General features: G+C 37.1%; 7 protein-coding genes across 12 annotated transcripts; 5 read left to right on the forward strand and 2 right to left on the reverse strand.

Annotated features, from left to right (window-relative positions):
- Positions 1–200: 200 nt before the first annotated feature.
- Positions 201–4061, forward strand: LOC104744255 (uncharacterized). 2 transcript variants are annotated; one of them, XM_087487538.1, is made up of 15 exons: positions 201–653; positions 741–909; positions 994–1127; positions 1208–1346; positions 1432–1578; positions 1671–1742; positions 1827–1922; positions 2005–2064; positions 2142–2216; positions 2309–2362; positions 2459–2566; positions 2652–3236; positions 3333–3431; positions 3528–3635; positions 3738–4061. In XM_087487538.1, exons 2-15 carry the CDS (start codon positions 850–852, stop codon positions 3885–3887), a joined length of 1887 nt encoding a protein of 628 aa, XP_087343664.1. In that variant the 5' UTR covers positions 201–653; positions 741–849; the 3' UTR covers positions 3888–4061. The 2 variants fall into 2 exon arrangements, with proteins under 2 accessions (XP_087343664.1, XP_087343663.1); XM_087487537.1 differs by having other exon boundaries at positions 214–653; positions 778–909.
- Positions 4062–4257: 196 nt separating this feature from the next.
- LOC104744256 (uncharacterized) lies at positions 4258–5404 on the forward strand. Its single transcript, XM_010465275.3, has 3 exons — positions 4258–4467; positions 4580–4645; positions 5089–5404. Exons 1-3 carry the CDS (start codon positions 4420–4422, stop codon positions 5140–5142), a joined length of 168 nt encoding a protein of 55 aa, XP_010463577.1. The 5' UTR covers positions 4258–4419; the 3' UTR covers positions 5143–5404.
- A 2148-nt stretch (positions 5405–7552) lies between these two features.
- LOC104744259 (cystathionine gamma-synthase 1, chloroplastic-like) lies at positions 7553–10578 on the forward strand. Of its 2 annotated transcripts, XM_087487539.1 has the most exons (12): positions 7620–7991; positions 8082–8236; positions 8344–8447; positions 8563–8636; positions 8746–8914; positions 9039–9098; positions 9190–9393; positions 9486–9572; positions 9659–9766; positions 9850–9945; positions 10057–10175; positions 10261–10578. In XM_087487539.1, exons 1-12 carry the CDS (start codon positions 7699–7701, stop codon positions 10382–10384), a joined length of 1593 nt encoding a protein of 530 aa, XP_087343665.1. In that variant the 5' UTR covers positions 7620–7698; the 3' UTR covers positions 10385–10578. The 2 variants fall into 2 exon arrangements, with proteins under 2 accessions (XP_010463584.1, XP_087343665.1); XM_010465282.3 differs by having other exon boundaries at positions 7553–8236.
- A 541-nt stretch (positions 10579–11119) lies between these two features.
- Positions 11120–15496, forward strand: LOC104744257 (hyperosmolality-gated Ca2+ permeable channel 2.3-like). 4 transcript variants are annotated; one of them, XM_087487541.1, is made up of 11 exons: positions 11120–11455; positions 11832–12169; positions 12262–12411; positions 12503–12566; positions 12660–12869; positions 12957–13136; positions 13218–13516; positions 13605–13881; positions 13963–14238; positions 14650–14883; positions 15114–15496. In XM_087487541.1, the coding sequence occupies exons 2-11, from the start codon at positions 11889–11891 to the stop codon at positions 15240–15242; spliced, it is 2100 nt and encodes a 699-aa protein (XP_087343667.1). In that variant the 5' UTR covers positions 11120–11455; positions 11832–11888; the 3' UTR covers positions 15243–15496. The 4 variants fall into 4 exon arrangements, with proteins under 4 accessions (XP_087343667.1, XP_087343668.1, XP_087343669.1 ...); XM_087487542.1 differs by having other exon boundaries at positions 11218–11455; positions 11835–12169; XM_087487543.1 differs by having other exon boundaries at positions 11414–11619.
- Positions 15497–15641: 145 nt separating this feature from the next.
- On the forward strand, positions 15642–19178 carry LOC104744262 (SNF1-related protein kinase catalytic subunit alpha KIN10). The gene is made up of 11 exons (XM_087487545.1): positions 15642–15893; positions 16416–16603; positions 16710–16894; positions 16991–17173; positions 17258–17389; positions 17493–17678; positions 17770–17859; positions 17969–18052; positions 18126–18263; positions 18359–18592; positions 18877–19178. The coding sequence occupies exons 2-11, from the start codon at positions 16420–16422 to the stop codon at positions 18988–18990; spliced, it is 1530 nt and encodes a 509-aa protein (XP_087343671.1). The 5' UTR covers positions 15642–15893; positions 16416–16419; the 3' UTR covers positions 18991–19178.
- Positions 19179–19325: 147 nt separating this feature from the next.
- LOC104744263 (cyclin-dependent kinase C-2 C-like) lies at positions 19326–22553 on the reverse strand. Its single transcript, XM_019237135.2, has 8 exons — positions 21926–22553; positions 21553–21837; positions 21141–21458; positions 20804–21034; positions 20608–20708; positions 20397–20505; positions 19954–20316; positions 19326–19833 (listed from the first exon to the last, which is right to left on the reverse strand). Exons 1-8 carry the CDS (start codon positions 22292–22294, stop codon positions 19708–19710), a joined length of 1902 nt encoding a protein of 633 aa, XP_019092680.1. The 5' UTR covers positions 22295–22553; the 3' UTR covers positions 19326–19707.
- A 129-nt stretch (positions 22554–22682) lies between these two features.
- Positions 22683–25173, reverse strand: LOC109129296 (putative WRKY transcription factor 58). Its single transcript, XM_019237136.2, has 4 exons — positions 24530–25173; positions 23597–24171; positions 23354–23500; positions 22683–23239 (listed from the first exon to the last, which is right to left on the reverse strand). The coding sequence occupies exons 1-4, from the start codon at positions 24920–24922 to the stop codon at positions 22942–22944; spliced, it is 1413 nt and encodes a 470-aa protein (XP_019092681.1). The 5' UTR covers positions 24923–25173; the 3' UTR covers positions 22683–22941.
- Between the last annotated feature and the right edge of the window lie 1935 nt (positions 25174–27108).

Consider the following 27108-nt stretch of genomic DNA (forward strand, 5'->3'; position numbering starts at 1 on the left):
TTTTTATATCTATGTTATTCAATCATCATTTCTATTATTAAAAGACATTAAAAAAATACCAAAAACAAAAAAAAAAAATGGAGAAAAAAAGGAAATGATGGGCCTGAAGTATTTTACTAGTATTATGGGTAAAAAGGCCCATAAAAGCCCAGTGAATACTTAACCTAAAGGATAAGTAGATCAAAATTCAAAAGTCTATCTTTTTTTCTTCTCTGTTCTGTATAATAAACCCTAAGGGTTTCTTTCCCTCTCTGATTATGGCCGGATCTCTAGGTCTTACGACGGAGTCTTTGAAGGCGTCTGGTCGGAGCTCCGAGAACCTCAGCCTTCCTATCCTTCAGGGTCAAATCAAGCGTGACCCAGAGGGTTACGAAACGGAGGTCCAATTGATTTACAAACAGTTCAATGCCTCCGTCGATCTCTTTCAGCAACAGGCGGCTCTCACTTTCTCCTCCGTCGTCTCCAACACTTCCGTTTCCAAGGAACTCGGCGATCGAGCCATGTTTCTCGCTCATGTCACTCCGTTTTACCCGAAGCATCTAGCCGCATTTCCAGCACAGTTGACTGATTTACTCCGTACCTCATGCCTTGCAATGCCGTCGGGGCTTCGGAACCATGTTGCACAAGCTCTGATTCTTCTCATGAATCGAAAGGTTTGTTTTTTAAAATGTGATTGATACGAATATGATTACTTCTTTGTTAATATGATTCTTCTACCGTTTTCTTGGTGTGTTAAAAAGAGTCTTGTCATGGAAGATTTGCTGGCTCTGTTTCTAGGATATTCAAACACTTGGTGATAAAAACTTGCGAAAGATTGCTTTCTCTCACATTGTTCAGACCATTCGTAAGATGAGTATCACTGATCCAAGGCACAATTCACTTCAGAAGATTGTGGTCTCTACGTTGGAGGTTAATTCTAATCTCTTTTTCCTTCTCATGGGATTTGTGTTACTGAGTTTATCAAGTAGATAATATCATTTTGCTTGTTTGTAGCAAGAAGATGAAAACAAGGCTAAGAGAGCACTTGTTACCCTTTGTGAGCTTCACAAGAGAAAGGTCTGGTTTGGTGATAAACATGACAGAGTAGCAATTGCTATTTGTGAAGCGTGCTTTCATACTTCACCTAGGTATTATATATCTCTTTCTTTCTTTTTTCCTAACTGTGGAATAGTTTGATATGATGATACTAACTTATCTCTTTTAACAGGATTATGATATCTTCCCTTCGGTTTCTTCTTGACTACGATAACATTAACGATGAGGATGATAGTGATGCTTCAAGTGGCGATGAAGAGGAGTCAAAGCAAGCATCTCAGGTTATGATTAACAGAGACGCTGTTTACAAGGTAAACAACGTTATACATGAATTTGATTGCAGAGTATGAAGACGCTTACTAGTTGTTGATAGATATTTTAACTTCCGATGTTTAGGCTAACAACAAAGGTACATCTTCTAGCAAGAAGAAAAAGCAAGCAAAATTGCAGCGCGCGATGCGAAGTATTAAAAAAAAGCAGCGTGCGTCGTCTGAGAACACCCCTTCAACTTATTCACCTCTTAATCATCTAAATGATCCACAGGTTCATTTATTTCCTAGCTTTTTGTAGTGTGTCATATACTCATATGCAGGGAAAGTAATTACAATAGTATAATTGAATATTTTGTTTTACAGAATTTTGCAGAGAGGTTGCTTTCCCGGCTTCAGACTGGCAAGAGCATTGGGAAAACTAGTGAACGGGTTGAGGTAACTATTATTTAACTCGCTTCATCCATTCTACAGAATCATATGAGCTAACTAACTTTCTGTTTGGTTTCCTCCATGCTGCAGACGAGGTTGATGATGATAAAAGTTATTGCACGAACAATTGGTCTTCACAAGTTGCATTTATTAAGCTTTTATACTTATCTTCAAAACTATGCTAAGGTAAGTGAGATTTTCTAACTGACTTTTTAAAAAATTTCTGTTGAAATTTGATTAAAATAGCTAGGGATGCTCTTAAATGCAGCAAGGTAGAAAGGACACTACACATATACTTGCAGCAGCGGTTCAGGCTTGCCATGATGGGGTATAGAAACATTTCCACTTTAAAGCATTATCTATTTTCTCATTCTTCAATCCTCGCAATAATTTTGTCTCGGGCAGGTACCTTCGGATGCCGTGGAGCCACTGTTCAAGCAAATAGTAAATGAGTTTTTACACAACGGTTCACTTCCTGAGGTGTGACTTCGAGGGACTTAACTAGAAAGCTTTGTCTATCATTTACTATATTATTCTTCTTTTTAATTCATTGTTTTCATTTATGTAACCAGGCTATTGCTGTCGGACTCAATGTGGTACGAGAAATGTGCCTTAGGATTCACGAGGTAACTATTTCTTAACTCTGGTTTAATATCCTCATTTATATAAATGTAGTTATACAACACCAATCCTTTTTTCTGTATTGTCTTTTCTTGTTTCAGTTGATGACAGAAGAGTTGCTGCAAGATCTTGCTCGGTATAAAAAGGACCATGCCCATAATAAAGCCATCTCAGCAGCATCTCGTTCCCTCGTAGCACTGTTCAGAGAGGTAAAAGAAGCATTTGATTTGTCAATTGGAAACAAAATAGTCGATGTATTGTGGTTAGCCGATTAATTACATTTTGTAATTTCAGATCAACCCTTCGCTTCTAGTGAAAAAAGACCGTGGCCGTCCTGGAGGTCCCATTGCCAGACCTAAACAATATGGAGAAGTTACTGTCTTCAGCGATGTTCCCAATGTTGAGTTACTGCAAGAAAGTGATAATGATCAAGACGATGATGACGTGACGTTGCCTAGCAGTGATGATGATATGGAACAGGAGGTGATACCTGATGAATGTGGAACTGAGGACGAGGCTGGAGAAGATTCTAATGATGGTGATGATATGAGTAACACTGAAGATGATAGTGATACTGATACTTTGGTCAGTTGTGATGAAGAGGAAGAGGAGAATGACAGTGATGAAGCCGAGATTGATTCGGAAAGCGAAGAAGATGAAGGAGAAGCTTCCGATTCTTCTTCTGTGGAGGGTAGTGGAAACAAAGAGAAAGCAAAGGGGAAGAAAAGGAAGATAGAAGATTTTGATGCGAGTCTTCTCGCTGCTGATACAAGCTTACGAGCACTAAAGAGATGCGCAGAAGCAAGCGAACGTCCATCTTTTGGTGAAAGTGATGGCATACTTTCGAATGAGGACTTCCGAAAAATCAAAGAACTTAAGGTATACATATATATGCGTAAGAGAGAGAAGCTCTGTTTTCCTCTGTTTTTGGTATAAAGAAGTCCAACGTTGTTGATGTCTTGGTGTCACATACAGGCAAAGAAGGATGTGAAAATTGCATTGGCTCGAAAAGGATTCAAAGTTCCAGATTCTGATCAGCTAAGTAAGAAGCTGGTCGATCCAGCCAAACTTGAAGTAAGCTGTTACTATGAGAAGCTGATCCATTTTAGTCACAAGATGTCTCGCACAGATTCGATGTTAACTGAAAAAAATTTATGACTCTTTCAACAGGCTCACATAAGGCATAAACTAACAAAAGAAGAAAGACTGGAGTTAGTTAAAGCGGGTAGGGAGGACAGAGGGAAATACAAATCCAAGACTGCCATCAAGCAGAAGAAGGTATATCTTGTTTGTTATTTCCGTTGTTAAGCAAGCATATAATATATGTTTGTTTGATATATGATCCAATACTTAATTTGTGTGAATTGAAAACGAACGCAGACCGGAGGATCGAGCAATAGACAGAAGGAGCACAAGAAGAATATGCCTCTGGCTGCAATAAGAAGAAAGGCTGGGAAATCAAAGATAGCCAAGAAAAAGAAGAATAGCCTCAGCGGTAGCCAGTTCAGAGGAAGGAAAGCTTGGAAGTGAAGCTAATGACCAAAACTCTTCCCTTCTTTTTTTTTTTCTTTTTTTTTTTTGTCTCAAAACAAAACAAACAATTTGCTTAAATAATTATTCCTATGTTCAAGTTCAATGTCTACAATGTTCAACAAATGTTTTATTAAGATATTTCTATATATGAATTTTATATTTTTTTAAAAACATGTCATGATTGTCTTTTTTTTTTAAAAAATTTCAATCTTGGTTTTTATAAACAAAATTTTGTTATTAAAGGTTTTAATCCTATAATTTTGTTATAGGATAAAAAGTTAAAATTACAAAAAAAAATGGAGTAAGAAGGATATGGGCCTGAAGTATTACTAGCTATTATTAATTAAAGGCCCGTAGAAAGCCCAGTGAATATATTTTTTTCCCTGAGAAGAAGGAAGACAAAGGAGCCGCTGGGGTCTTTTTCATATCAATCACTCCTCGCGAATCTGAGATTTCGGAAGATTCGATCGATTTGGGGGGTTTTAGGGTTTAATTGAATCTCTGACCGAAGAATTTGCTGAATCAATCAATGGCGCCACCTCCAGGACTTTACTCCGGTACCAGCACTCTTGCTCTGGTAATCTATCTCTCTCTCCGATCAGTTTCTCGATCTGTATTTTGACTTGTAGGAATTTTGGTTTTTTAAGAGTTCTTCATCGAGTCTTTTGTTTTGTGTATCATCGAATTAGGTGGCTCGTGCTTCGGCTTTCGGGTTGGGTCTCATCTACGGGAACGTGAAGCTCAAGGCTTTGAAGGTACATCTCTCTATCGAATCTTACGTGATGTTGCTTCAATTATACTTTCAAGTTTCGATTTTTTTTTTGTCTTGTCCATTAGTAGATTTGATTTATATCATTGCATAGTTAAGCTAAAATTAGATATCTGAATTACAAGTTTGCTACTTTTCTTCTTTTACTTGGAGTAATCTATTCGCAAGTAACATGATCCTTCTTTGAATCCAATGGTTATGTTCTGAGTTCTAATCTCATATTCCACTGTATGTTCATAGCTCGCTTTTCTCATTACTGCAATGTGTTTTTTTTGTTGCCTTTCAAAGCATCAATAGTTTGCAATGGTATGTCTGGTTTCCAAACCCTAAGAAAAATAGTTATGCAGGTCGAGACTCTGGTACTACCTTAAGAGTATCCCATTGTTTGCTAAGTGATGATGATACCAACAAATGCTTCTTCATGTGCAGATAAAGAAGAACTCACAGATTAAGGCGGAAGCTAAGGCTGCTGCTCATCACTAAACCAACTCTTCTCTCCCTTCACAATAAGAAGATCAAAAAGCAAGTGATTTGTTATCATTTCCAAATGTAGTAGCTGTTTCATCTTATGCTATATATCTCTCCCTCTTTTGACGATTTTTTTCGCTTTTTGATTTTTCTGTTTTTGACTAAGAAGAGGAAAACCTTTTATCTGAGAAAGCAAATCATATACCACCATTTTGGTTTAAACCCGCTGTCCTCTTTTTGTTGCTTTTCTATTCAATAAACACCAATCTTTTTATCATCTGCACTATAGATTGATACTATAGTATAACCTACGGTGCTTCTATCGAAACCAAAGATTGCAATCGAATGTGTTATTTGATAGTTATCACTGATTGATTTACTAGCCTGAATTCTATTTAGGTTTCCTAACAGTATTGATTGATGTAGTAATCCGCCAAAACAAAAAGTGTCAAAATTGGTTAACCTTGGGTGTACCAAAGTCGCAGTGTTTTTAAAACCGTGGACACAAAAAGAAAACTATGGAAATCAGAATTCATAAACAAAGCACTCTATTGAGTGTGTCTATATAATATGACCATTGAACATTACAATAATAGTGACACAGACGTTAATGGGAGTCACGGGACACGTAGTTATCGATTAATTTTATTGTTGGTGCTTTCCTTATTGGACGGATGATAACAAACTTTAAAAAAATCAATTTTGTATGGCTTTTCCAAAATAGAAAAAACGAAACATCACTATAAGTGTTTTTGTGGTCCATTTGGCGGGCTATGATCAAACTACTACTGTATATAACTGATTGTAGTTTCGATTTAAATTGGGTAGAGAAAAATATATAATCTTCACTATCAATCAACAGAACATAAATTATAGAAATTGAAAATGTAAATTATACAATAGGAAATTTTTATTTTAATTTGTAGTATTTTCCAGCCTTATATATATGGATAGCTAATTATATTTCTGGCTATAGTTAAAGCCGGCGAATTTGTAGGGTCCCAATTTTTGTAGTGAACATAACAACAAGTTCATAAGATTTATTTATTTATTTTACAACTCAATAATGATGACCTACCTACACGGCATATCCTTGTGCGAATTTTATATCAGTTTTTGTTTGTTTGTAAAAATTTTCGTGTTATTTTCGCATATATTTTTGTTTAATGATTCAGTCATGAAATACTTCACTGATTTGTCTTCAATAAGTAAACAATAGTATAATAATTTAACGAAGTCATTCATTAATAATAATCAAAAAGCAACGCGACCTACCCTCAGGTCTTAAAACGCACGTTCACACATTTTAAGTGGCATTTTAGTAAAATAATAGTAAGAACATTTTTTTAAACTCACATACATAAAGCACATTACCATTCACCCAACAAGTACAAGTAAAAGCTGAGGGAGTCATCAGAGGGTTACCAAACTGTTCTGTTTTTGTCTGACTGATTGACTTTTTTGTTTCCTCTTTTTTTCCAGCTATCATTCTTTTGAGGTATATAACCGTATAACTACGTTTTCATATGAATTTTAGATTGACTACCCTATAAGTTTCAATCGTGTTTTTTTTTCACATCTTTTTAAATATCTTGTTAATCGCTACACGAACAAATGACCACAAATACAAAAGCTTTTGAAATGTGACTCATGATAGTGTCTTTAAAGACTTATTATATTGGTGGTGTTTGGACCCAGACCACTAACTATCTCTCGTTCAAGTGGACCTTATTTATTACTAGTTCGGGTCCAATTGTTAAACATAATAAGATTAATACACTTTTTTTTTTAACTATAGAAGACAAATTTTCAACTGTAGGTGCATTTTGATCGTTTTTAGCAAATAGAGATGAATAAAAAAGTTGAAAGTGTTTGCAACTGTAACAAATTGTTATCGAATCTAAATTGCATAGATAGATTCTATTTGAAGACTAGCAACAATCTTTTTTAAGCAAAAAAAAACAGGTCATAGTCAAAACAAAAACACCCAAATTTGGATTAGCCAGATGATTAAGATAGAGATGTTATATTCCTCAAAACAAAAAAAAATCCTATTAGCCACTACAGGATAAAGATATCGTTCTCGCTTTTTAAAAAGTTATTATTACTAGTTTCTTAAGCAAATTTTCAACATGAAATTGAATGTTTTAACTTTTAACAATACAAATGAGTTGGAACTTGAATTTGAGAAAACTCAACAAACAAAAACACATTATCGAATTCCAAAGATTCTTTTTAATTTAGAGATAAGTTTTAAAATTCTGGCAAGAAACGTGTTCTATATTTGTAATGTAGAAAAATTAGAATAAAATATTAGTCAAGCAAACAAAATTAGAAAATAATAATCCTAAAAAGCAAAAAAATAAAAAAAATAAAAAACCATGGTTTAGTTTAAGATAATTGGGTTAAGTTAATCTAAACCCAAAGGAGTGGTTAAACACACAAAACGACAAAAAAGCAATATTTAGGCTTGTTAAAAACCCGCCCATTGGAGAAAGAGAGCCCTCCTCACGCACCTACCTCTTCCTCTAAACCACACACACACGAGACAACGAGAGAGAAACGAAACAAATGGCCGTCTCTTCATTCCAGTGCCCTTCGATCTTCTCCACATCCTCAATCTCCGGCTTTCAATGCCGTTCTGATCCAGATCTCGTCGGTTCTCCCGTCGGTGGATCATCTCGCCGCCGTGTCAATGCCGCCGCGGGGATCTCTGCCTCATTCACCGGTGACGGTGGATTATCCTCGAGGATCTTGAGGTTTCCTCCTAATTTCGTCCGTCAGCTGAGCATCAAAGCCCGCAGAAACTGTAGCAACATCGGTGTCGCGCAGATCGTGGCGGCTAAGTGGTCCAACAACCTTTCCTCCGGGTTACCTTCGGCGGCGGCGGCGGCGTCTGCTGCTGCTTCCTCGTCTGCTTCTGCGGTTTCTTCCTCCGCATCTGCAGCCGCCGCCGCCGCCCCCGTGGCCGCCGTTCCTCCCGTCGTGATCGATGAGGAGGTTTTGGTGGCCGAGGAGGGGCTTGTTAGGGAGAAGTTAGGTAGTGTACAGTTGACGGATTCCAAACACTCATTCTTAAGCTCCGATGGGAGCCTTACTGTTCATGCCGGTACGTCGTCTCGTCACCACCGCTAGATCCATTTCTTTTTCCTTTTTGGGGGCATTTCAATTTTCATATCTGATTATTATTAGATTTTGGGGGTTTTTATTAAACAGGTGAAAGATTAGGTCGTGGTATAGTCACGGATGCTATTACTACTCCTGTAGTCAACACATCTGCCTACTTCTTCAAGAAAACTGCTGAGCTTCTTGACTTCAAGGTTCGTTGTTCATTGAGTAGTCCCTTTAACTCATTACGTTGAAACAATCTGTATTAGGAAGGAATCATTGACTTTGTTGTTTGTTTGTGTGTTGAAAAACTTGAATATGTTGTAGGAGAAAAGGAGTGTGAGTTTCGAGTATGGTCGTTATGGTAACCCTACGACGGTGGTACTTGAAGAGAAGATAAGGTTATTATTATTATTATATTATCGTAATTATTATGTGTTTTATAATAACACTTGCCTTTTCCTTAAGATTATCTTCTTTGATGCTTTGTTTGATTAATATAATGTGTAGTGCACTTGAAGGAGCTGAATCGACTTTGGTTATGGCTTCTGGCATGTGTGCAAGCACTGTTATGCTTTTGGCTTTGGTTCCTGCTGGTGGACACATTGTGACTACTACAGATTGCTATAGGAAGACTAGAATCTTCATGGAGAATTTTCTTCCCAAGATGGGGATCACTGTAAGAACTTATTAGCACCAAATTTTTTAGTTACAGTCTTCCTTTTGAACTTTTCCAGTTTCTCTGTTTATAACCCACATAGATCCATTTCATGTTGGACGATTGATATCATGTTTATGTCCAGGTCACTGTGATTGATCCTGCTGATATCGCAGGGCTTGAAGCTGCAGTGAATGAGTTCAAGGTCAGTTCTGTAACATATTGTGCCTTAATATTCTTTTCTTACAGTTGGAAAAAGAATATGTCTCTCAAATTCATTCCGACTTGTTTGGCAGGTTGCTCTGTTCTTCACGGAGTCCCCGACAAACCCATTCCTTAGATGTGTCGACATTGAGCTAGTTTCAGAAATATGTCACAAAAGGGGAACTCTTGTTTGCATTGATGGCACCTTTGCAACACCTATGAATCAGAAAGCCCTTGCTCTTGGTGCTGATCTTGTCGTGCACTCTGCTACAAAGTACATTGGAGGACACAATGATGTGAGTATTAAGTGTTCCATGTATTGTAAAACATCAAAAGACCGTTCATTGGCTGTGTAGTTATTAACAAAGATTGTTACACCCTGGCTTAGGTTCTTGGTGGATGCATCTGCGGTCCACTTGAGTTGGTTTCAGAAATCCGCAATCTGCATCATGTGTTGGGAGGCACACTTAACCCGGTAAATTACTTGACCGTCTCATGAATCTCTCTCTCTTATGACGCCTTTAATTATTTCATGAATTCTCACAAAAAGTTTGTTAACAGAACGCTGCGTACCTACTCATCCGAGGCATGAAGACAATGCATCTTCGTGTACAGCAACAGAACTCGACTGCTTTTAGAATGGCCGAAATTTTAGAGGCACATCCTAAGGTATGCGATATCTCTTGAGTATGCTTTTTTGAGTAAAATTTACTGAAACAACACTGTAACGATCAGTGCATTTTGATTTGCAGGTGAGTCATGTATACTATCCAGGTCTTCCAAGTCATCCCGAACATGAACTCGCCAAGCGACAAATGAGTGGTTTTGGAGGTGTGGTCAGTTTCGAGGTAAAGATCAATCACCAACCTAATCTCTCTCTTTCTCTACTCAAGCAAGTTTCAGCATCTATTTTTAGAGTAAAAATGATCCTGAAAACCGTGATTATCTTGATTGAGTAGATTGATGGAGACATTGAAAGGACAATCAAGTTTGTGGATGCTCTCAAGATACCTTACATTGCACCATCTTTCGGTGGCTGCGAAAGCATCGTGGACCAACCTGCCATCATGTCCTACTGGTATGTTATAAGCTTCTCAGTTGACAAACTCATCAAATCACCGATTTGTAGTTTGACTAATTAATTTGTACGGTTTAATTTATAGGGATCTGACGCAAGAGGAGAGGATGAAGTATGGAATCAAAGATAACTTGGTTCGTTTCAGCTTTGGAGTTGAAGACTTTGAAGATGTCAAAGCTGACGTCCTTCAAGCTCTCGAAGCCATCTGAAAATGAGATATCACCCTGAAATGCCGTCGTTTCTTTGTCTTTGTTTTCTCTCTTGCTGTTTCAGTCACCTTAATAATGTCTTTGAACTATTGTTCCGCGACATTTACTGTTTCGTTGAAATAATCTCGTATTATTATTGTTGTTATGTTGGTCATACTGATAACAAATCCCATATAATACGTCTGTTCAAGAAAGATTTAGAGGTTAAATTGGCTAAGAGTGTCAATGTGAACGACCAATGTGACCATTGCGTTGTGGTGAGAACACGTTGTGTTCGGATCCTCAAGGTCTTGGGTTCGAACATTGGTCATAACCCTCTCGCTCCTGCTTCTCACTCTCTTTGTTTCAATCAACATTAAAGGCATTCCTAAATGCCTCGTTTTTTTTTCCTTCATTTTCACGATTGGCCTTTATACAGTAGTTTTAAAGTTGTAACCATTTAAAAAATTGTACAGAGGAACCAACCGGCTAAGCCATATGTTGAGGAGCACGAACAGGACCACATAAAAGTATAAAATGTTTAGTTTATGGGTACTAATTAGTGATGTAAGTAGACTAGTGGTCAATGATGCATTATTGATGCATCATATAATAATTGAGTTCAAGGGTTCAAATCCCCAACTGAACACGCCACTGAGCACGAATACAGTATTTAACATTTCATAACAAATCTCGTCCCTTTAAGATGAACTCTTAACCTTGGTTCACTTATAAAACGAGCTTAGGAACTCTTAATGGGCACTTTTTGAGGCCCATTAACCTAACGTAATTGTATTTGTACTTTCTTTATCTGAATCTGATAGTATTTAATTAAAAAACTAAATTTGTAATTTATTAGTTTAACTACGCAAATCCATGTGTTGCCTCTCTGACCCAGTAGTAGTAAGTAACCTTTAAATAATCAATATTGATTCTTTTTTGAATCCCAACGCAAAAATTAAAGAAAAAAAAAAAAAAAATCCAATTTGGAGGAACCGAGAACTCTGTATCATGTCGGTACAAGGGACTTATCGAATGTGATGAATGGTCAGAGCTCAGAGAAATCACCGCCTCACCTGAATCGCGCCAAAGGTTCGATCTTTTCTCCTGGTTTTTTCCCTGCCTCAGAGCTCTTTTTCTTTTTTTCTTTTTTTTTTGATTGAAAAAGCATCTGCCTTTTGGAAGAATCGACTCTTGATATGTGTCTAATGATCCATATTAGAAAACGTTTATTAGCTTGAAGATTTCATTGATTGGTATGGGTTCTACTATTCCGGTTTAGCCTACTCTCCAGTCTCCATGCTCTTTACAACTATTAAATTCGCGTATCTTGTTTGTCAATTTTCACATATTTGCTGAGGTCTTGCGATGATTAATGATCTATATATTGTGTTTGATTTCACTCTGCATTGCAAATGAGTCATATTGTTTAACTCCCTCCTAACGCTCAACTCATATTCGTTGGCAGCAGTGCTAGGTTGAAACCAATCCCTTTTGTTGCGTTAGGAGGGCACAATTTGGAGTTATGCTTCTCTCAGCACTTTTAACTTCAGTTGGAATCAATCTTGGGCTCTGTTTTCTGTTTTTCACTTTGTATTCAATTTTGAGAAAACAGCCTGCCAATGTCACTGTATACGGTCCCCGGCTTGTTAAAGATGGGAACTCTCAGCAGTCAAATGCGTTCAACCTCGAGAGGCTTTTGCCTACAGCAGGTTGGGTCAAAAGAGCACTGGAACCTACCAATGATGAAATCCTTTCCAATCTTGGCTTAGATGCTTTGGTCTTCGTTCGTGTTTTTGTCTTCAGGTGATTTGATTCATCCAGAATCTGCTTTAAAGTTTGATTTTTTTTTTTCTCTTGACAAAATGATTTGAAACTTCAACGCATTTTCTTGACAGTATAAGAGTGTTTAGCTTTGCTTCTGTGGTTGGAATCTTCATACTTCTTCCGGTTAATTATATGGGCACCGAGTTTGAAGAGTTTTTTGACCTGCCAAAGAAGTCTATGGATAACTTCAGCATTTCTAATGTCAACGATGGATCAAATAAGTAAGAAATCAAAGCTATGCCTAAACAAAAGTATCCTGTTTTATTATTATCCTTGACTAATTTCTTATGCTTGTATGTGTTTTTGCTTCAGGCTGTGGATCCACTTTTGCGCAATATACATCTTCACTGCAGTTGTTTGCTCTCTACTTTACCATGTAAGAAGCCTTTTGTTTTTTTTTTCCCTTTCATTCAACTTATTTGCTTCTCTATCTTGTGAATAGAAAATATTTTTTAAACTAAATTTGCAGGAGCACCAGTACATCTCATCAAAGCGGATAGCTCATCTTTATTCATCCAAGCCTCAGCCACATGAATTTACGGTTCTGGTCAGTGGCGTCCCTCTTGTGTCCGGGAACAGTATAAGTGAGACAGTGGAAAACTTTTTCAGGGAATATCATTCTTCCACGTATCTTTCTCATATAGTTGTTCATCGGACAGACAAGTTAAAAGTTCTCATGGTAAGCTTTTCTCCCCCGTGTAAGGATTCTATATTATCTTACCTATTTGATATATCTGGAATTCATATATTTTGTTACTATGGGTAGAATGATGCTGAGAAGCTGTACAAGAAGCTTACTCGAGTAAAATCCGGAAGCATATCTCGTAGGCGTGATGGGTTTCTAGGGATGTTTGGGAAGAATGTTGATGTGGTTGACCATTACCAAAAGAAGCTTGACAAGTTAGAAGACGACATGAGATTGAAACAGTCTTTATTAGCAGGAGAGGTGAGGATTTTGCTTTATGTGACGATTGCATTCTTGAACATATTCATAATTCATTCCTTTTTTTTTTGCAAAACCCTTTAGGAAGTTCCAGCTGCTTTCGTTTCCTTTAGGACAAGACATGGTGCTGCAATAGCAACAAACATTCAGCAAGGTCTAGATCCAACACAATGGCTGACTGAGAGAGCCCCGGAGCCTAGTGATGTTCATTGGCCATTTTTCACTGCATCGTTTGTGAGAAGATGGATCTCCAATGTGGTGGTGCTCGTGGCTTTCGTAACTCTGTTAATCCTATACATTGTCCCTGTTGTAGTGGTTCAAGGTCTTGCTAATCTTCACCAGTTAGAGACTTGGTTCCCTTTTCTAACAGGCTTATTAAATATGTAAGTAAAGCCCTAATTAGATAAAAGATGGTTTCTTTGTTTCAGTTGAACCAACTACAAAAAGCTTTTTTTCTTCTTATGATTGCAGGAAAATCGTGAGCACAGTGATTACGGGATATCTTCCGAGTCTAATTTTCCAGCTTTTCCTTTTGACAGTACCACCCATTATGCTTCTACTTTCCTCAATGCAAGGATTCAATTCTCATAGCCAGATCGAGAAATCTGCATGTATCAAGCTTCTAATCTTTACCGTGTGGAACAGTTTTTTTACAAATGTACTGTCCGGATCTGCTCTTTATCGTGTTAATGTGTTCCTTGAACCTAAGACTATTCCTCGTGTGCTTGCTGCAGCTGTGCCAGCACAGGTAATGAACACAAAACCCAGTTTTGAGGTTTCCACAATTTTTTTTTTTCAGACCATGAGTTATGTTTAATCATTGGTGCAGGCATCTTTCTTTGTATCTTATGTTGTGACATCTGGATGGACTGGTTTATCATCAGAAGTCCTACGTTTGGTTCCTCTTCTTTGGAATTTAATAAATAAACTTTTCGGCAAGGAAGATGACAAAGAATTTGAAGTTCCTTCAACTCCTTTCTGCCAAGAAATCCCAAAGATTCTATTTTTTGGACTTCTCGGTATAACTTACTTCTTCCTTTCGCCATTGATACTGCCGTTCTTGTTGGGTTACTATTGTCTTGGATATGTCATCTACCGCAACCAGGTAACTGAACCAATCTTACTCTTCAGCATTTTTATGTAGGGAGTTTATTATAATATAATATCTAAGATGATTCCAATTGGATGTTTGTGGACAATGCTAAGTATATCCTCTGTTGATGCTCCTCAAAACTTTGATAAAGCTATATAGGAATATCTGCTCTATAATCTATGAATCAGCTACACATCCTTTGGTATATGGAATCTCACTTTTATCGTTTCTTAATGTGTAATCTCTTTTCTAGATTCTCGAATAGCATATTTAAACCGAAAGTCCCTTTTGAAGCTTAAGTCATGACAAAAACGTTACATCAAGAATCCATATTCTCGTCACTTAATTCGTTTTTGCCTTAATGAATCCATTGCAACTTGGTGATAGAGATAACTTCACCTTATTGGTCCTTTTGTGTTGCAGCTCCTAAACGTATATGCGGCCAAGTATGAAACTGGTGGAAAGTTTTGGCCAATAGTACACAGCTACACTATCTTCTCTTTGGTACTAATGCACATAATTGCAGTCGGATTATTCGGGCTTAAAGAGGTTCCGTGGGCATCTTATTTAACAATCCCCCTGCCGATTCTCACAGTGCTTTTCAGCATTTATTGCCAAAGACGGTTTTTACCAAATTTCAGATCGTATCCTACCGAGGTAAAGGCTTTATAGAGTTTAGAGAATCACTTGTTGCTGCAAGGGTAGGAATGTGGCTAGATACTAAAGTGTATACGTTTATAAAGTTTAGAGAATCACTTATGCATAGTAGTTAGTATGTAGTCTGGATCTTTTGCAGTCTCAAATATAACTGTCAGAGTACAGTGTATACGTTTTTTCTCATAACCTTTAAAATGGTGATGATGATGATGTTTTTTAACCTTTTGCAGTGTCTGGTAAACAAAGACAAAGAAGACGAGAGAGACCAAAACATGTCTGAATTCTATTCGAAACTTGTTGTTGCTTATAGAGATCCTGCGCTTTCGGAATCACAGAACTCACGAGACATCTCACCTTAAGATCCTCCGCTTCATCATTCACGTTTACGCGCCCGAGAAGAAAAGCTTTTACTTGAACTTTTGAAGTTTGCTGCATATACAATTATACATGTTGATGGTGTATGTTAGTTACTACTATACACATACTAAACCGGTTGTCTTGTACATTGGGTAGTAACCGAGTTTTGTATTTAGACCACATGACCACAAATCTCAGTACTTTTTTTTTGTTTTTTGATTCTTTTTTTATATAATGAAGTGAAAATTGATTGGTAGTAACGGTTTAATCATTAACAGTTTAACACAAGTGACTTGCTAAACAGAGAATAATTAGCAAAAAGATGAAAGCTGATGACTCAATGCCACGTCCCCGTAAGGGTATTTCTTGTAATTAAATGTAACTCTGGGGGCAGTTTTATTAAAGAGTAATCCGTTTATGGCAACAAAAATCAAATAATTTTCTCTGTTGCGCCTTATAGGCTACAGACACAAGCAACGACGAGACGAGACGAGTCGAGAGAGAGAGAGAGAGAGGTGAAGAATCTCTCAAATTTTTCTGGGTTTAAGCTGATCTGGTGGATCTCAATCTTACTCTTAGCTCATAAATTTTAGAGCTTTTTGTGTTTTTGTCTTCTTTGCTGCATTTTTGGTTCTGAAGGTGAATTTGTTTTGGTAAGTTTCGTATATCTCTCAATCTTCTAATTTCAGAAATTAAAAATTCTCGCTTTTTTTTGCAAATCGGGTGTGTTTTGATTCTTCTTGTTCCCTCTATCGGGTACGAGAGATCCATTACTAGTAATCCTCTCTGCAATTGAATTATTAGGGTTCTTTATTCCGATTTGGGGATTGTTGGGATATTGCTATTTTTAAGCTCTCTTAGTTTTTGGTTAATTCTTTTTTTTTTTTTATACTCTATAAATTCCTTGTCTTTTTTACGTTCCTTGATCCTCATTAAAAAAAAAACGAAGCAATTGAGTGGTGAAATGTGAATATATTAGCAAGAATCAAGGATTTTGATTGGGTAAGTTAAGTGAAATTTAGTAACCTATCGATCACTGAATCTTCAGATTGTCAAAAGTACGTTTTTGTTTTGTTTATAATACTCTTTTTGCAGTTTGTTCTGTGTTTTGTGTAGTAGATCTGATTATATATAACTCTTTTGGGGTTTGACTCTTTTTAATTTGGTTTGTGTAGAAAAATGGATGGATCAGGCGGTAGAAGTGGGGTGGAATCGATTCTACCAAATTACAAGCTTGGGAGAACTCTTGGTATTGGTTCCTTTGGTAGGGTGAAGATTGCTGAGCACGCTTTGACTGGACATAAAGTTGCCATCAAGATCCTCAATCGTCGCAAAATCAAGAACATGGAGATGGAGGAGAAAGGTTACAGTTTCTTTTTCTTTATCCATCTTACGTATCTTCTTGATTGTAAGCTTCTTTTTCATCTCCCTAAGTTGAACTTCGTTTCTGTGTTTTCTTTTTCATGCAGTGAGGAGAGAGATCAAAATCTTGAGACTATTTATGCATCCTCACATCATCCGTCTCTATGAGGTCATAGAGACTCCGACTGATATTTATCTTGTCATGGAGTATGTGAACTCTGGTGAGCTGTTTGACTATATTGTAGAGAAAGGTAGATTGCAGGAGGACGAGGCAAGGAACTTTTTTCAGCAGGTATGTTTTTCTTTTTTTGCTCAACAAAAGTTTTCAAGCAACTATTTAATTTTGTAATAGTTAAAAAATCCGCCATGACTTGGTTTTTGGATGTAGATTATATCAGGAGTCGAATATTGCCATCGGAATATGGTTGTTCATCGAGACCTTAAGCCTGAAAACTTGCTTTTGGATTCTAAGTGCAATGTTAAGATTGCTGATTTTGGCCTGAGCAATATAATGCGAGATGGTCATTTTTTGAAGACAAGTTGTGGAAGCCCAAATTATGCTGCTCCAGAGGTAAGTGCTTCAGCTTTCGGGAGCACTATAAGTAGGGCACGTTCCAAATGATCAGTTATAATCGAGATCTTTGAATTGTTTCAGGTGATTTCCGGTAAATTATATGCTGGGCCTGAAGTAGATGTCTGGAGCTGTGGTGTGATACTCTATGCTCTTCTCTGTGGGACTCTTCCATTTGATGATGAAAACATTCCCAACCTTTTTAAGAAGATAAAGGTACGGCAAAATATGGTCTGTTACTTGATTTGGTCTTTTTTTTTGTCTATACAGTTGAAGTAATGCTATACAGTGTAATTTTTTTTCTCATTTCTTCCTTTAGGGAGGAATATATACATTACCTAGCCATTTATCTGCTGGTGCTAGAGATTTGATCCCCCGGATGCTTGTAGTCGACCCCATGAAACGAGTAACCATACCTGAGATTCGGCAACACCCTTGGTTCCAAGCTCATCTTCCGAGGTATTTAGCTGTTCCTCCTCCAGATACAGTGCAACAGGCGAAAAAGGTAAACCTAACATATCTACTCTTATTTACATTTGAGATAGTCTTTATTCCCATTTTCAATGAAGGCTTTAAAGCGCTGGCTTCATTTGTAGATTGACGAGGAGATTCTCGTAGAAGTTATCAATATGGGATTTGACAGAAACCACCTCATTGAATCTCTCCGTAACCGGACCCAGAATGATGTATGTGTTTCCCAGCTCTTGTCCATTTGTTGTTTCTTTTATTTGAGAGATACAACCTTTCCATCGAATGATCTGAAATACTGAATTATTGCTGACTGCTGTCTTCCAGGGTACTGTGACATACTATCTAATACTGGACAATCGTTTCCGTGCCTCTAGTGGATATCTCGGGGCCGAGTTTCAAGAGACCATGGTGGGTCATCATTATCCTTTTCGATTGTAGCAAAAGATGTTTGAAGTAATACTTGAATGTTTAATTTCTTTAGGAAGGTACTCCCCGTGCACATCCAGCAGAAAGCGTCGCTTCACCTGTTAGCCATCGGCTACCAGGACTGATGGAATACCAAGGAGTTGGCTTGAGATCTCAATACCCTGTTGAGAGAAAATGGGCTCTTGGACTTCAGGTTTTCATCTTTTCTGTATTTATGCTATACAGACATAAGCTTTTGATATCTAACTGATTAGTTTGATTGATAAGATAACCACTTTGATCCAACAGTCTCGGGCTCATCCCCGTGAAATAATGACAGAGGTCCTGAAAGCCCTGCAAGATTTGAATGTCTGTTGGAAGAAGATAGGGCACTACAACATGAAGTGCAGATGGGTTCCTAACAGCGCAGATGGTATGCTCAGTAACTCAATGCACGATAACAACTACTTTGGAGACGAGTCCAGCATAATAGAGAACGATGCAGCTGTTAAGTCGCCGAATGTTGTCAAGTTTGAAATTCAGGTAATCCCTCTTCTCCACTACATGATAGCACCACATTCGTATGAAGTAAGGCCCATGTTAGAGTAGAGAACCCTCACACAAAGTAATTATGTAACATCAGTTCAAGTGTTCAACAAGCCATCAAAAGTCATCATATCGGTTTCTCGTATACCACATTTTTTCAGATGTGATTCGGATGAAATACCACATTTGAAACTGAAATAGAACTATAGTAAATCTTCTTGAATCTAGCTATCAATCAATGATTCCTGGGGTTGATGGTGTTTGTTGTTATGGTGAAACAGTTGTATAAAACTCGGGACGACAAGTATCTGCTGGATCTGCAAAGGGTACAAGGTCCTCAGTTCTTGTTCTTGGATCTCTGTGCTGCTTTTCTTGCTCAGCTCCGAGTCCTCTGAATCCTAAGCCGGACCTCTTCAAGAATAATCTTCACTTCTTCTTTTCTTTTTCTTCTTCGTCTTAAGAAATATTCAGAAAGAATTGAAAAGTTAGCTTTTTGTCTATTTCTGTGCTCTACTAAAATAACCTCTTTTTAACCTAAATGTAAGACCGGACAACTCGAGTAAAAAAGTAAAAACAAAAAAAATTGATATGAGCAACTTTGTACATAAAGCATTCAACAGTCTTAGGGCTTATCATTTTTGGTTTATGATTTTTTCCCTAATTTTTCTTTTACAAAAAAAAAATCCCTTTTAATTAAATAATTTATAATTTCAAGGAATTAATTATCTGATTAGGAAAATTAGAAGAATTCATTCGATACCTGATCCAAAAAAAAACTATACAAATTCAAAAACAAGCCCAAAAGAATTTCAAAAGTGTCCAACGTGTGGTTTACCTACTAGTTTATCTTCTTCTTCTACCAATAAAAAGAAACAAAAAACTCACCTCAAGACTGTGATAATCTCTCACAAATATACAAGGAAATTTGTAAAAAAAATATTCTTTTAAAAAATTATCTTTTCGAAAACCTGAAATTGATACATTTTCAGGCTGTCTTGGGCTTTTTTTTTTGTGACAAATTAAACAAATATGGACTACAGATGATGGTAGGTAAAAAAAAATTATATATCCTTGGCTGAAAATGCTGGTAATTAGTTTTCTTCCCCCCAATTTTAACCTCTCTCTATTCGTGGTGGTTTTCGAACACCAACTCTAACATCACTTTCAGTCCTCCTTAATATTTCATTCATCCCATTTGTTTGAAAAATCTTCGGATTCGCTCCAAAATTTGTCAAATCCTGTAAAGTTTTATCAAAATAATAAAATTTAAGCTGCCAAATAATAATATTACAGAGGTTTAATACCAAAATTCGAATATCAACTACCGGTTTAGATGATACCGGGTCAATATGACTCACCGTATCGTCTTCTGTTTTCTTGTGATGCAAGCCAGAGAACAACAATACATCAGAGGAGTCGAGAGAAACGTGAGGCCTAAGAATGCTTGGTTTCTCTTCGTTTATCGTCAACCCGAAAGTGTTCTTAGCGAAAGCCATACTCATACCACTGACATGGCTCGCAGATCCAGCCGGCTGGTTATAAGTCAACGTTGAAGCTACGTCGTTTTCTTTCCTCTTCTTTGCTCCTGCCCAAGCGAACCCGCTCGCTGGTGCGGTGGTTTGAGATAAACTGTTGTAAGGAAACTCGCTTCGCGTTGTTGCCTGAGATGTCTCTGACGGCGTTTGGATTACAATCTGTGTTTCAGCTTCCTTCTTCGTTTCCTGCAAAAAGATTAACAAACAGAATTACAAATATTGAACCGGGAATTATACTCATCGGTTAATTCCGGTTACCAAAATACCTGGTGGGTTGGTAATCTGTTGAGATTTGTAGGCTCTTTCACTGTTCTACGAGATTTCCCCAATTTCTTTGTTGCCAAATTATCTCTTTTCTTGACACTAACTCTTCTCCTACAAAACAAAGTTTCAATCTCTCAACACAAGTAATTGCATACAAATACAACCTAGGATATGTACACACAGAGATGGCCAAAATCGATCCATTGATGATACCTTCGTTGAAGTTCTTCGCGGTACTTAGCATCCATTTCTTTATTAGGAGGATACGTAGGTAATGTCGATGGATCGCAAGCGTAAGGCTTTGTGTTAAAGTACTGAAGAACAACAATAACAAAACGACAGAGATCAGACAAAAAGCTTATCTGATTATAAAAGAGGCTAGGGTTTGGTTTAGTAGGTTTTTCGTCACCTCTGACATAAGGGCAGAAGAAGCAGTTCCTCGTTTCTCAGTATCAATGGACAATAGATTCTCAAGAAGATTAATTGCTGTTTTTGGAAACTCATCAAATCTTTCTCTTAGACAACCTTCATATTGATGTTGTGGTCTAAACATCTTAGTTTGAGGATGAAGCTTATTCTTTTCCCAAAATTCTTCATCTGGTGATCCAGCGAGTTTATAAATCTTGTGAAGTTGTTCAATCTACAAAGAAATAGCACAAGCAACACTTCATCTCCAAAATAATCTCTGAGTAATTATCTAGAATGAGTAATTTCAATCTATCGGTTTGGTCCCCTTTCTCGCTCACCTCTGTTCTTCCTTTAAGAAGTGGTCTTCCGGTAAGAATCTCTGCGAAAACACAACCAACACTCCAGAGGTCGACCGATACACTATAACTGGTCGAGCCCATAAGGAGTTCTGGTGCACGGTACCATAATGTCACGACCCGACTCGTCAACTGATTCTTGTTTCTTGGTGTTACAATGTTGGCTAATCCAAAATCAGCTAGCTTTAAAACTCCTTTGTTGTTCACCAGAATATTTGCGGCTTTAATGTCTCTGTGCATAATCCCTCGTAGATGACAGTGTTCTACTCCCCATAGCAATTGCTTCATGTAGCATTTTATCTGAAAACGAAATTAGGGTAGTCAGAAGAAAAAAAACAGAGTTACTTGCTGGAGGGGTCAGGGTTTTGTGTGTGTTTGAGCGTCTCTTTCTTGCCTGTGCCTCGGTGAATTTGATGTCGGGAGATGAACATAAGCCTTCGAGATCGTGTTCCATGTAATCAAACACAAAGTACATGCTGTTTGAATTCCTTGACGCGATGATCCCTTCGAGTTTCATAATATTGGGATGATCTAATCTTCTCAAAATCATGATTTCTCTCGCAATGAATCTTATATTTTCAGTTTCAAAATTTTGGACCCGTATTTTTTTTAAAGCCATAACTCGTCCCGTCGATACCTCACAAGCCCGGAACACGTTGCTATACGTCCCTTGTCCGATCTAGAAAATAATTGTTGAGAGATCATTGATAGGGTCGTTACTTTTCTGGCAAGAAATCTATGATTAGGTTTTTAGGATTAATTTTTACCTTCTCTCTTTTCTCGTAGTCCTCGGCCCGTAGTGGAACCCATCCATGAACGGCCTCAGGTGCGGCAGAGCTGAGCCAGGAGGGCCAACCAGCCGCCACCTGCTCAGCCTCTACATTTCCGTGCGGCAAGCTCGATCTCAGGCTAACACCGGACGTCCTCGATCTTGGAGCATCATCGTCATTTTTGTGATGTTTTTTCGGAGATGAGTTGACGACACGGCGGTGAGATGGTGGACCGGGAAGAACGTGGCGTTTATGGTGATCTTGGGGATGACTTCGGTGGTGGGCAGCTGTGTCGAAACGACGGCGGTGAGGGCGTGAAGGACCCGCCGGAGAAGAAGAAGAATGCTTGGAGTTGAAGCAACCCATATATAATAAATTAATTGTCAGAGGAGAGTTTCCGGGCTGCGTGAGTATCGACCCGGGTCGGGTAAACGGGTCCAACGCAGGGAGGGCAATCCCCGCATTAGACCATAAAGAAACGAAAATAAAGGAGAAATAAAAAAAAAACAAAATTTTAGGGTAAATAGTTTTTGATGTAAAATAGAGAGAACCGAATCGATTAGAGAGATAATTACGGAGAATTCGATAATCCTCCTCCTTAAACTCTGGAAGAGAAAAGAGACAACAAAACAAGTTTTTTTTTAATCTCATCTATCTTTTTCATTTGTAATTTTAAAATAGATTTATCTTATTCACCGCCAAGAAAAATAAAGATAACGTCTACTAACTTTTGAAGGGGGAAAAACAAAAAAAAAAAACTGAAAAGAAAGTATATAGTGTATATGTTGTTACGTACATTTGTATTCTCAAACAATGGTTAGTTACAAAAAAAAACAAAAATCACAAATTAAGAAGAAAAAGAACATATTTATTTTCTTTAGTCAAAAGCATATGCACTCAAATTCACATCACACTTGTTATACAAGTCATCAATCAGTAGTAGTCCGGTTCAGAATCAATCACCGAACGGCTAAACCAATCCTAAAACAACCTCGAAGTCTTCGGTTTATAAGTTAAATAGTAATTTTCTCTTCTTTCAACCTCAATAGAACCGGAGGTTGGCCTGAATTGTTATTATTGTTACCGAAACTCATATGTTGTTGCATATTGTTCCCCGACATTGATCTCATACGATGTTGGTCGGACGTCCCAGCAGCGGCTGCGGTTGCTGCGGCGGTACCGTTTCTTGCTGCAGGGACGTCGTGGTTGTGTTTACCTTCATAAGTTGTAATCACAGCCTTAGCATCCGTTGAAGCTCTCTCTACATGTTTACGGACCGTACAATTCGCCGTTGTACATTTATAGTAGCTCCTAATTATTACCAAAATAAAAGGAGTACTGTTTTTAGAAACAAAATGTAAAATAATCTTTAGAATAATATCAACTTAGTTTTATTAAACTATATGACCGTAACTAAAATAATACCTTGGATGAGGATTTCCTTTGACGACTTTTTGTCCGTACTTGCGCCATCTATAACCATCGTCGAGAAGGTCCACTTCACTTCTTGTCTGGACAATAATCTTTGGCTCGGTCACCGTCCGGTGAGTTGTCGACACACCGTCTATTTTCCTGCAATCCCAACAATAGTTAATTAATTAATTGGAAATGCCATGAACGTTATACTATTTATATGCTCTTTCCATATTAGTCACACTTGTACTATACCTTATCTTTGAACCCGGAAGATCATCATCTTCATCATCATCATCATTGTTATCATCATCATGATCCTTACCATAACCACTATCATCACTAGATTCAATCATATGCCCTGCACCACCAACGAAATGAATATCACCAACCTCAACGGAATCTCTGCCGCCACCGCCACGGCGATTCTGAGGTCTCTCGTGATCATGCTGACCTTTGTAAATGATCTGAGTGATTTGTCCATCCGACGACCGTTCAACTTTCTTCTTAACCGGGCAGTTAGCATGTGTGCATTTGTAATAACTCCTTGGATATTCACACCCTTTGATAGGCTTCTGTCCGTACTTCCTCCAGTTATAACCGTCATCCGCCGGTTTATCAACGTTAACCACGTTATACGACCGGTTATTAGTGTTATTATTCGCCTGATTATTATGATGATTTCGAGCTCTTTGATCAGCTTGCGAAACTTCAAAAGATTGACGCCCATGGATGGTAGACGTCGATGTCGGCATATGGTGAGAAAATGTGCCTGGTTGTTGTGGTTGCGGTTGAGGCTGCGGTTGAACAAAGCCGGTCTGAACTGGCGACTGCAGCATTATATATCATACGAACGATTTAATTGATAGTATTCCGAAAAAAGGAAAACTATATGAAAAATGCTAGTTTGGTCCAAAACAAGGTTGTAGTGTATTGGTCTATACTATTTTTGTCGTATTTTTCTCAATTTTTAGACGATTGAGTGTATGAGTAGTGACACAACTAACCCATGATATTGCATTAAGAACTAATTAAAATGTGAATCATGAATTTATTTAATATTTGGGTTAATTTACTATAAATTAGTTTACATAATTAATTTTACTTACACATACAAACTCTAAAAATAATTTTATAAAAGTTTAGGCTTTAACTATTTAATTAAGGATGAGACAAAGAAATAATAACCTGATGAGGAGGAAAGAACATGGGAGAGGTGAGAAGACTAGAAGGGCTGATACCAGAAGGGATAGTAAACATCGGACCTCCTCCGGCGAACATCCCCGCCGTAGAACGTCCTCCGCCGCCAGCGCCAGGAGACACCGACATAGCACCGGCGAGAAGCTGAGAGAACGACGTCGTCCGTTGATTATCCGGCGTCAAGACGTCAGGAAAGCTGTCAACGAACAAAGAAGAGACAAAAGAAAGTGGACCGGGGCTAAGACTAAGCCCATCTCCACCGCCAAAGAAATACGCCGCCGTTTCGATCGCAGGAGGTCTCTGAGGAACTGTGATCGTTGGTCTTGTTGGAGCCACTAACGTGGTCGTTCTTATCGAAGATACATCGTCTTCAACCGCCATATTCTTAAAAGATAAAATTTTACAAATCTTTGTAGATTTCTCTAGATATGGATATTAATTACTGTGTTGGTATATGTGTGTGTATATATAGAGAGAAACAAAGAGACAAGAGTCTTCTGTTTCAATGTATGATTTTCTTTAGATCGGTTTCGTGCAGCCTTGACATTGGTTTTCGAAAGTCTACGGGCTAAACATGGAACTTCTTTAATAATAATAATAATATTGCTAGTTTATTGTGGTCCAATCACTCTGTTCTGATGAATTTCGCATTTAAGCTATTTTATTACTAGTCTTGTGCAAAATATAATTCAACTTGCATCTTTTATTACCCTTTTTATTCAATCATTTCTTTAACAGGTTGATTGAATAACTAAATTAACTTGTAAAAGTCATCTTAGATGCTATTTGTACTTGTGTATTAACATATAGTAAATCTTGTGGACCAACAATATTAGGATGTGTGTGTACTGTGTACTAGACCGTTTCTTGTTGTAAAGTTGAACTTAATTATTCGAGTGAGCCATAATCTATTCTTTATATTATCAAATTACAATTACAAAAAATAATAATTCACTTGGTATATATCTTTAGTATTTCTTTTTAATTTTCGGTTTGACGTCATGAGTCTTATAATCCATATATATGCGTATCTCTATCACATCTAAAACAACAATAATCATCAGAAGATACATAGGTTCTGGTTTACTAGTGATATAGTGTGGGTTACTGGAACGATTATGTGATGTCACAAGGTTTTACCAATCGCAATATAAGTATTTGAAGACGTTTTTTTGTCATTTTATATATCGTTTACAATCAATTTTGTTCTTTCATGATTTCACCTTTTCACGAGGGAAAAAAAAAATTAAAACCTAAAGATTTTATTTACAGCTGAAGTATACAATAATATTAATAAGAATATCAATAACTTAAATGGATCTCAGTATATTATAAGTACTTATAAAGTGTTCAAAATTTGTGTCTTTAGTTTCAACGTGTTGACCATAGAAGCTTGTTTTTTTCCCCCAAAGTTAGCCTCACAAGACCGGCACTGCGAGGCAACCACTCCAAATAGCGACAAAATACACTTTTTAGATTAAATGAATGTAAGTGAAAGTATAAGTTCTTGGACTCAATGGTCGATCAAGTGGATCGGAGTGGGTTATATGTTAGGTTCGGAGTTTGATTTTCAAAGCATACAAATTACATCATGTAAAATACTAAACATAATGATCGAAGATTTTTAGGTGGTATGGTAGAGTCATTTGTTTATCGCGGTTCTATGTAGTAAAATATCTTATGATCATATGGTTAGTACTAAGTAGAGGTTAATAGTTTTACAGGTGAAAATTAAATGTGAGATATGGAATAGCCAATAAGCATCCACCTTATTCCTTTATGAGCCAAACACACAAGGACCAACTTGCGTTTGTTATTATATGGAGTATTTATTTTTTATTTTATGCAGAACATAATCTTCAATTAACTAAAATGGCCGACAGTAAAACTACTATGCAAGTTTTTCACAGAAAAATAAAATAAAACAGAAACTTAACCTATTATTTTAGATATGTTAATATATTACTAGTTCATTAAAACATTAATTTAAATGGATTGAGAAAAAAAATCCGAAAAGGATCCATTTGATTCGGAAATCATAAATTTGATTAGTGGCTAATTATTAGTAACATATAAAGTTCGATATTGCCCACGACTTTGGTCAATTATTTGATACTATATTTTACATCGTTCGAATCATCATTATAAGTACTTTTCAAGTGACCAAACAAAAAATTTGAAGCTGCAAAATGTCAAAAGACTCAAAAATCAAAATATAATATTGCTGATTATACACAGATCTAATCTCTTTGATATTAAATGACATAATGAATAATAACGTAATTTTGGGAATATTCGTGCAACGATTTGTGTTTCATTATATTAAATTATGTTTTCGGGTTCTTAAAGCAAAACGTAACAAGTGTCTGCGTACCATGTCTTCAGAGTGTTAAGAGGATTAAAGGAATCAACTTAAACTAATTAACTGACATATGTTTTTGCAATTAGTATCATTATTTTATTGTTTTTTGACACCTAAGGGACAGCGTATTGATCCCCTCATTAGAAATAGAAATTAATAGTTCTATTTTCTTATATAATCATACTCCCATATGTATTTACAATTT

The sequence above is a fragment of the Camelina sativa genome, chromosome 15, assembly GCF_030686135.1.
Source record: "Camelina sativa cultivar CO46 ecotype springtype chromosome 15, ASM3068613v1".
Taxonomy (NCBI): Eukaryota; Viridiplantae; Streptophyta; class Magnoliopsida; order Brassicales; family Brassicaceae; genus Camelina; species Camelina sativa.

Coding starts and splice junctions, on each gene's coding strand:
- LOC104744256 (XM_010465275.3), top strand. CDS start 4,420: ATGGCGCCACCTCCAGGACTTTACTCCGGTACCAGCACTCTTGCTCTG. Junction 4,468..4,579: donor GTACCAGCACTCTTGCTCTG/GTAATCTATCTC, acceptor TCATCGAATTAG/GTGGCTCGTGCTTCGGCTTT. Junction 4,646..5,088: donor TGAAGCTCAAGGCTTTGAAG/GTACATCTCTCT, acceptor CTTCATGTGCAG/ATAAAGAAGAACTCACAGAT.
- LOC104744262 (XM_087487545.1), top strand. CDS start 16,420: ATGGATGGATCAGGCGGTAGAAGTGGGGTGGAATCGATTCTACCAAAT. Junction 17,679..17,769: donor CAGTGCAACAGGCGAAAAAG/GTAAACCTAACA, acceptor CTTCATTTGTAG/ATTGACGAGGAGATTCTCGT. Junction 18,593..18,876: donor TTGTCAAGTTTGAAATTCAG/GTAATCCCTCTT, acceptor ATGGTGAAACAG/TTGTATAAAACTCGGGACGA.
- LOC104744263 (XM_019237135.2), bottom strand. CDS start 22,294: ATGGGTTGCTTCAACTCCAAGCATTCTTCTTCTTCTCCGGCGGGTCCT. Junction 21,459..21,552: donor TCAAATTCACCGAGGCACAG/GCAAGAAAGAGA, acceptor TTTCGTTTTCAG/ATAAAATGCTACATGAAGCA. Junction 20,317..20,396: donor ACAGATTACCAACCCACCAG/GTATTTTGGTAA, acceptor ATCTTTTTGCAG/GAAACGAAGAAGGAAGCTGA.
- LOC104744259 (XM_010465282.3), top strand. CDS start 7,699: ATGGCCGTCTCTTCATTCCAGTGCCCTTCGATCTTCTCCACATCCTCA. Junction 8,237..8,343: donor GAGCCTTACTGTTCATGCCG/GTACGTCGTCTC, acceptor TTTATTAAACAG/GTGAAAGATTAGGTCGTGGT. Junction 9,394..9,485: donor ACATTGGAGGACACAATGAT/GTGAGTATTAAG, acceptor ACCCTGGCTTAG/GTTCTTGGTGGATGCATCTG.
- LOC104744255 (XM_087487537.1), top strand. CDS start 258: ATGGCCGGATCTCTAGGTCTTACGACGGAGTCTTTGAAGGCGTCTGGT. Junction 910..993: donor TTGTGGTCTCTACGTTGGAG/GTTAATTCTAAT, acceptor GCTTGTTTGTAG/CAAGAAGATGAAAACAAGGC. Junction 1,923..2,004: donor ATCTTCAAAACTATGCTAAG/GTAAGTGAGATT, acceptor TCTTAAATGCAG/CAAGGTAGAAAGGACACTAC.
- LOC104744257 (XM_087487541.1), top strand. CDS start 11,889: ATGCTTCTCTCAGCACTTTTAACTTCAGTTGGAATCAATCTTGGGCTC. Junction 13,882..13,962: donor CTGCAGCTGTGCCAGCACAG/GTAATGAACACA, acceptor TCATTGGTGCAG/GCATCTTTCTTTGTATCTTA. Junction 14,884..15,113: donor TCAGATCGTATCCTACCGAG/GTAAAGGCTTTA, acceptor AACCTTTTGCAG/TGTCTGGTAAACAAAGACAA.
- LOC109129296 (XM_019237136.2), bottom strand. CDS start 24,922: ATGGCGGTTGAAGACGATGTATCTTCGATAAGAACGACCACGTTAGTG. Junction 24,172..24,529: donor TGTTCTTTCCTCCTCATCAG/GTTATTATTTCT, acceptor ATAATGCTGCAG/TCGCCAGTTCAGACCGGCTT. Junction 23,501..23,596: donor CTTCCGGGTTCAAAGATAAG/GTATAGTACAAG, acceptor TTGGGATTGCAG/GAAAATAGACGGTGTGTCGA.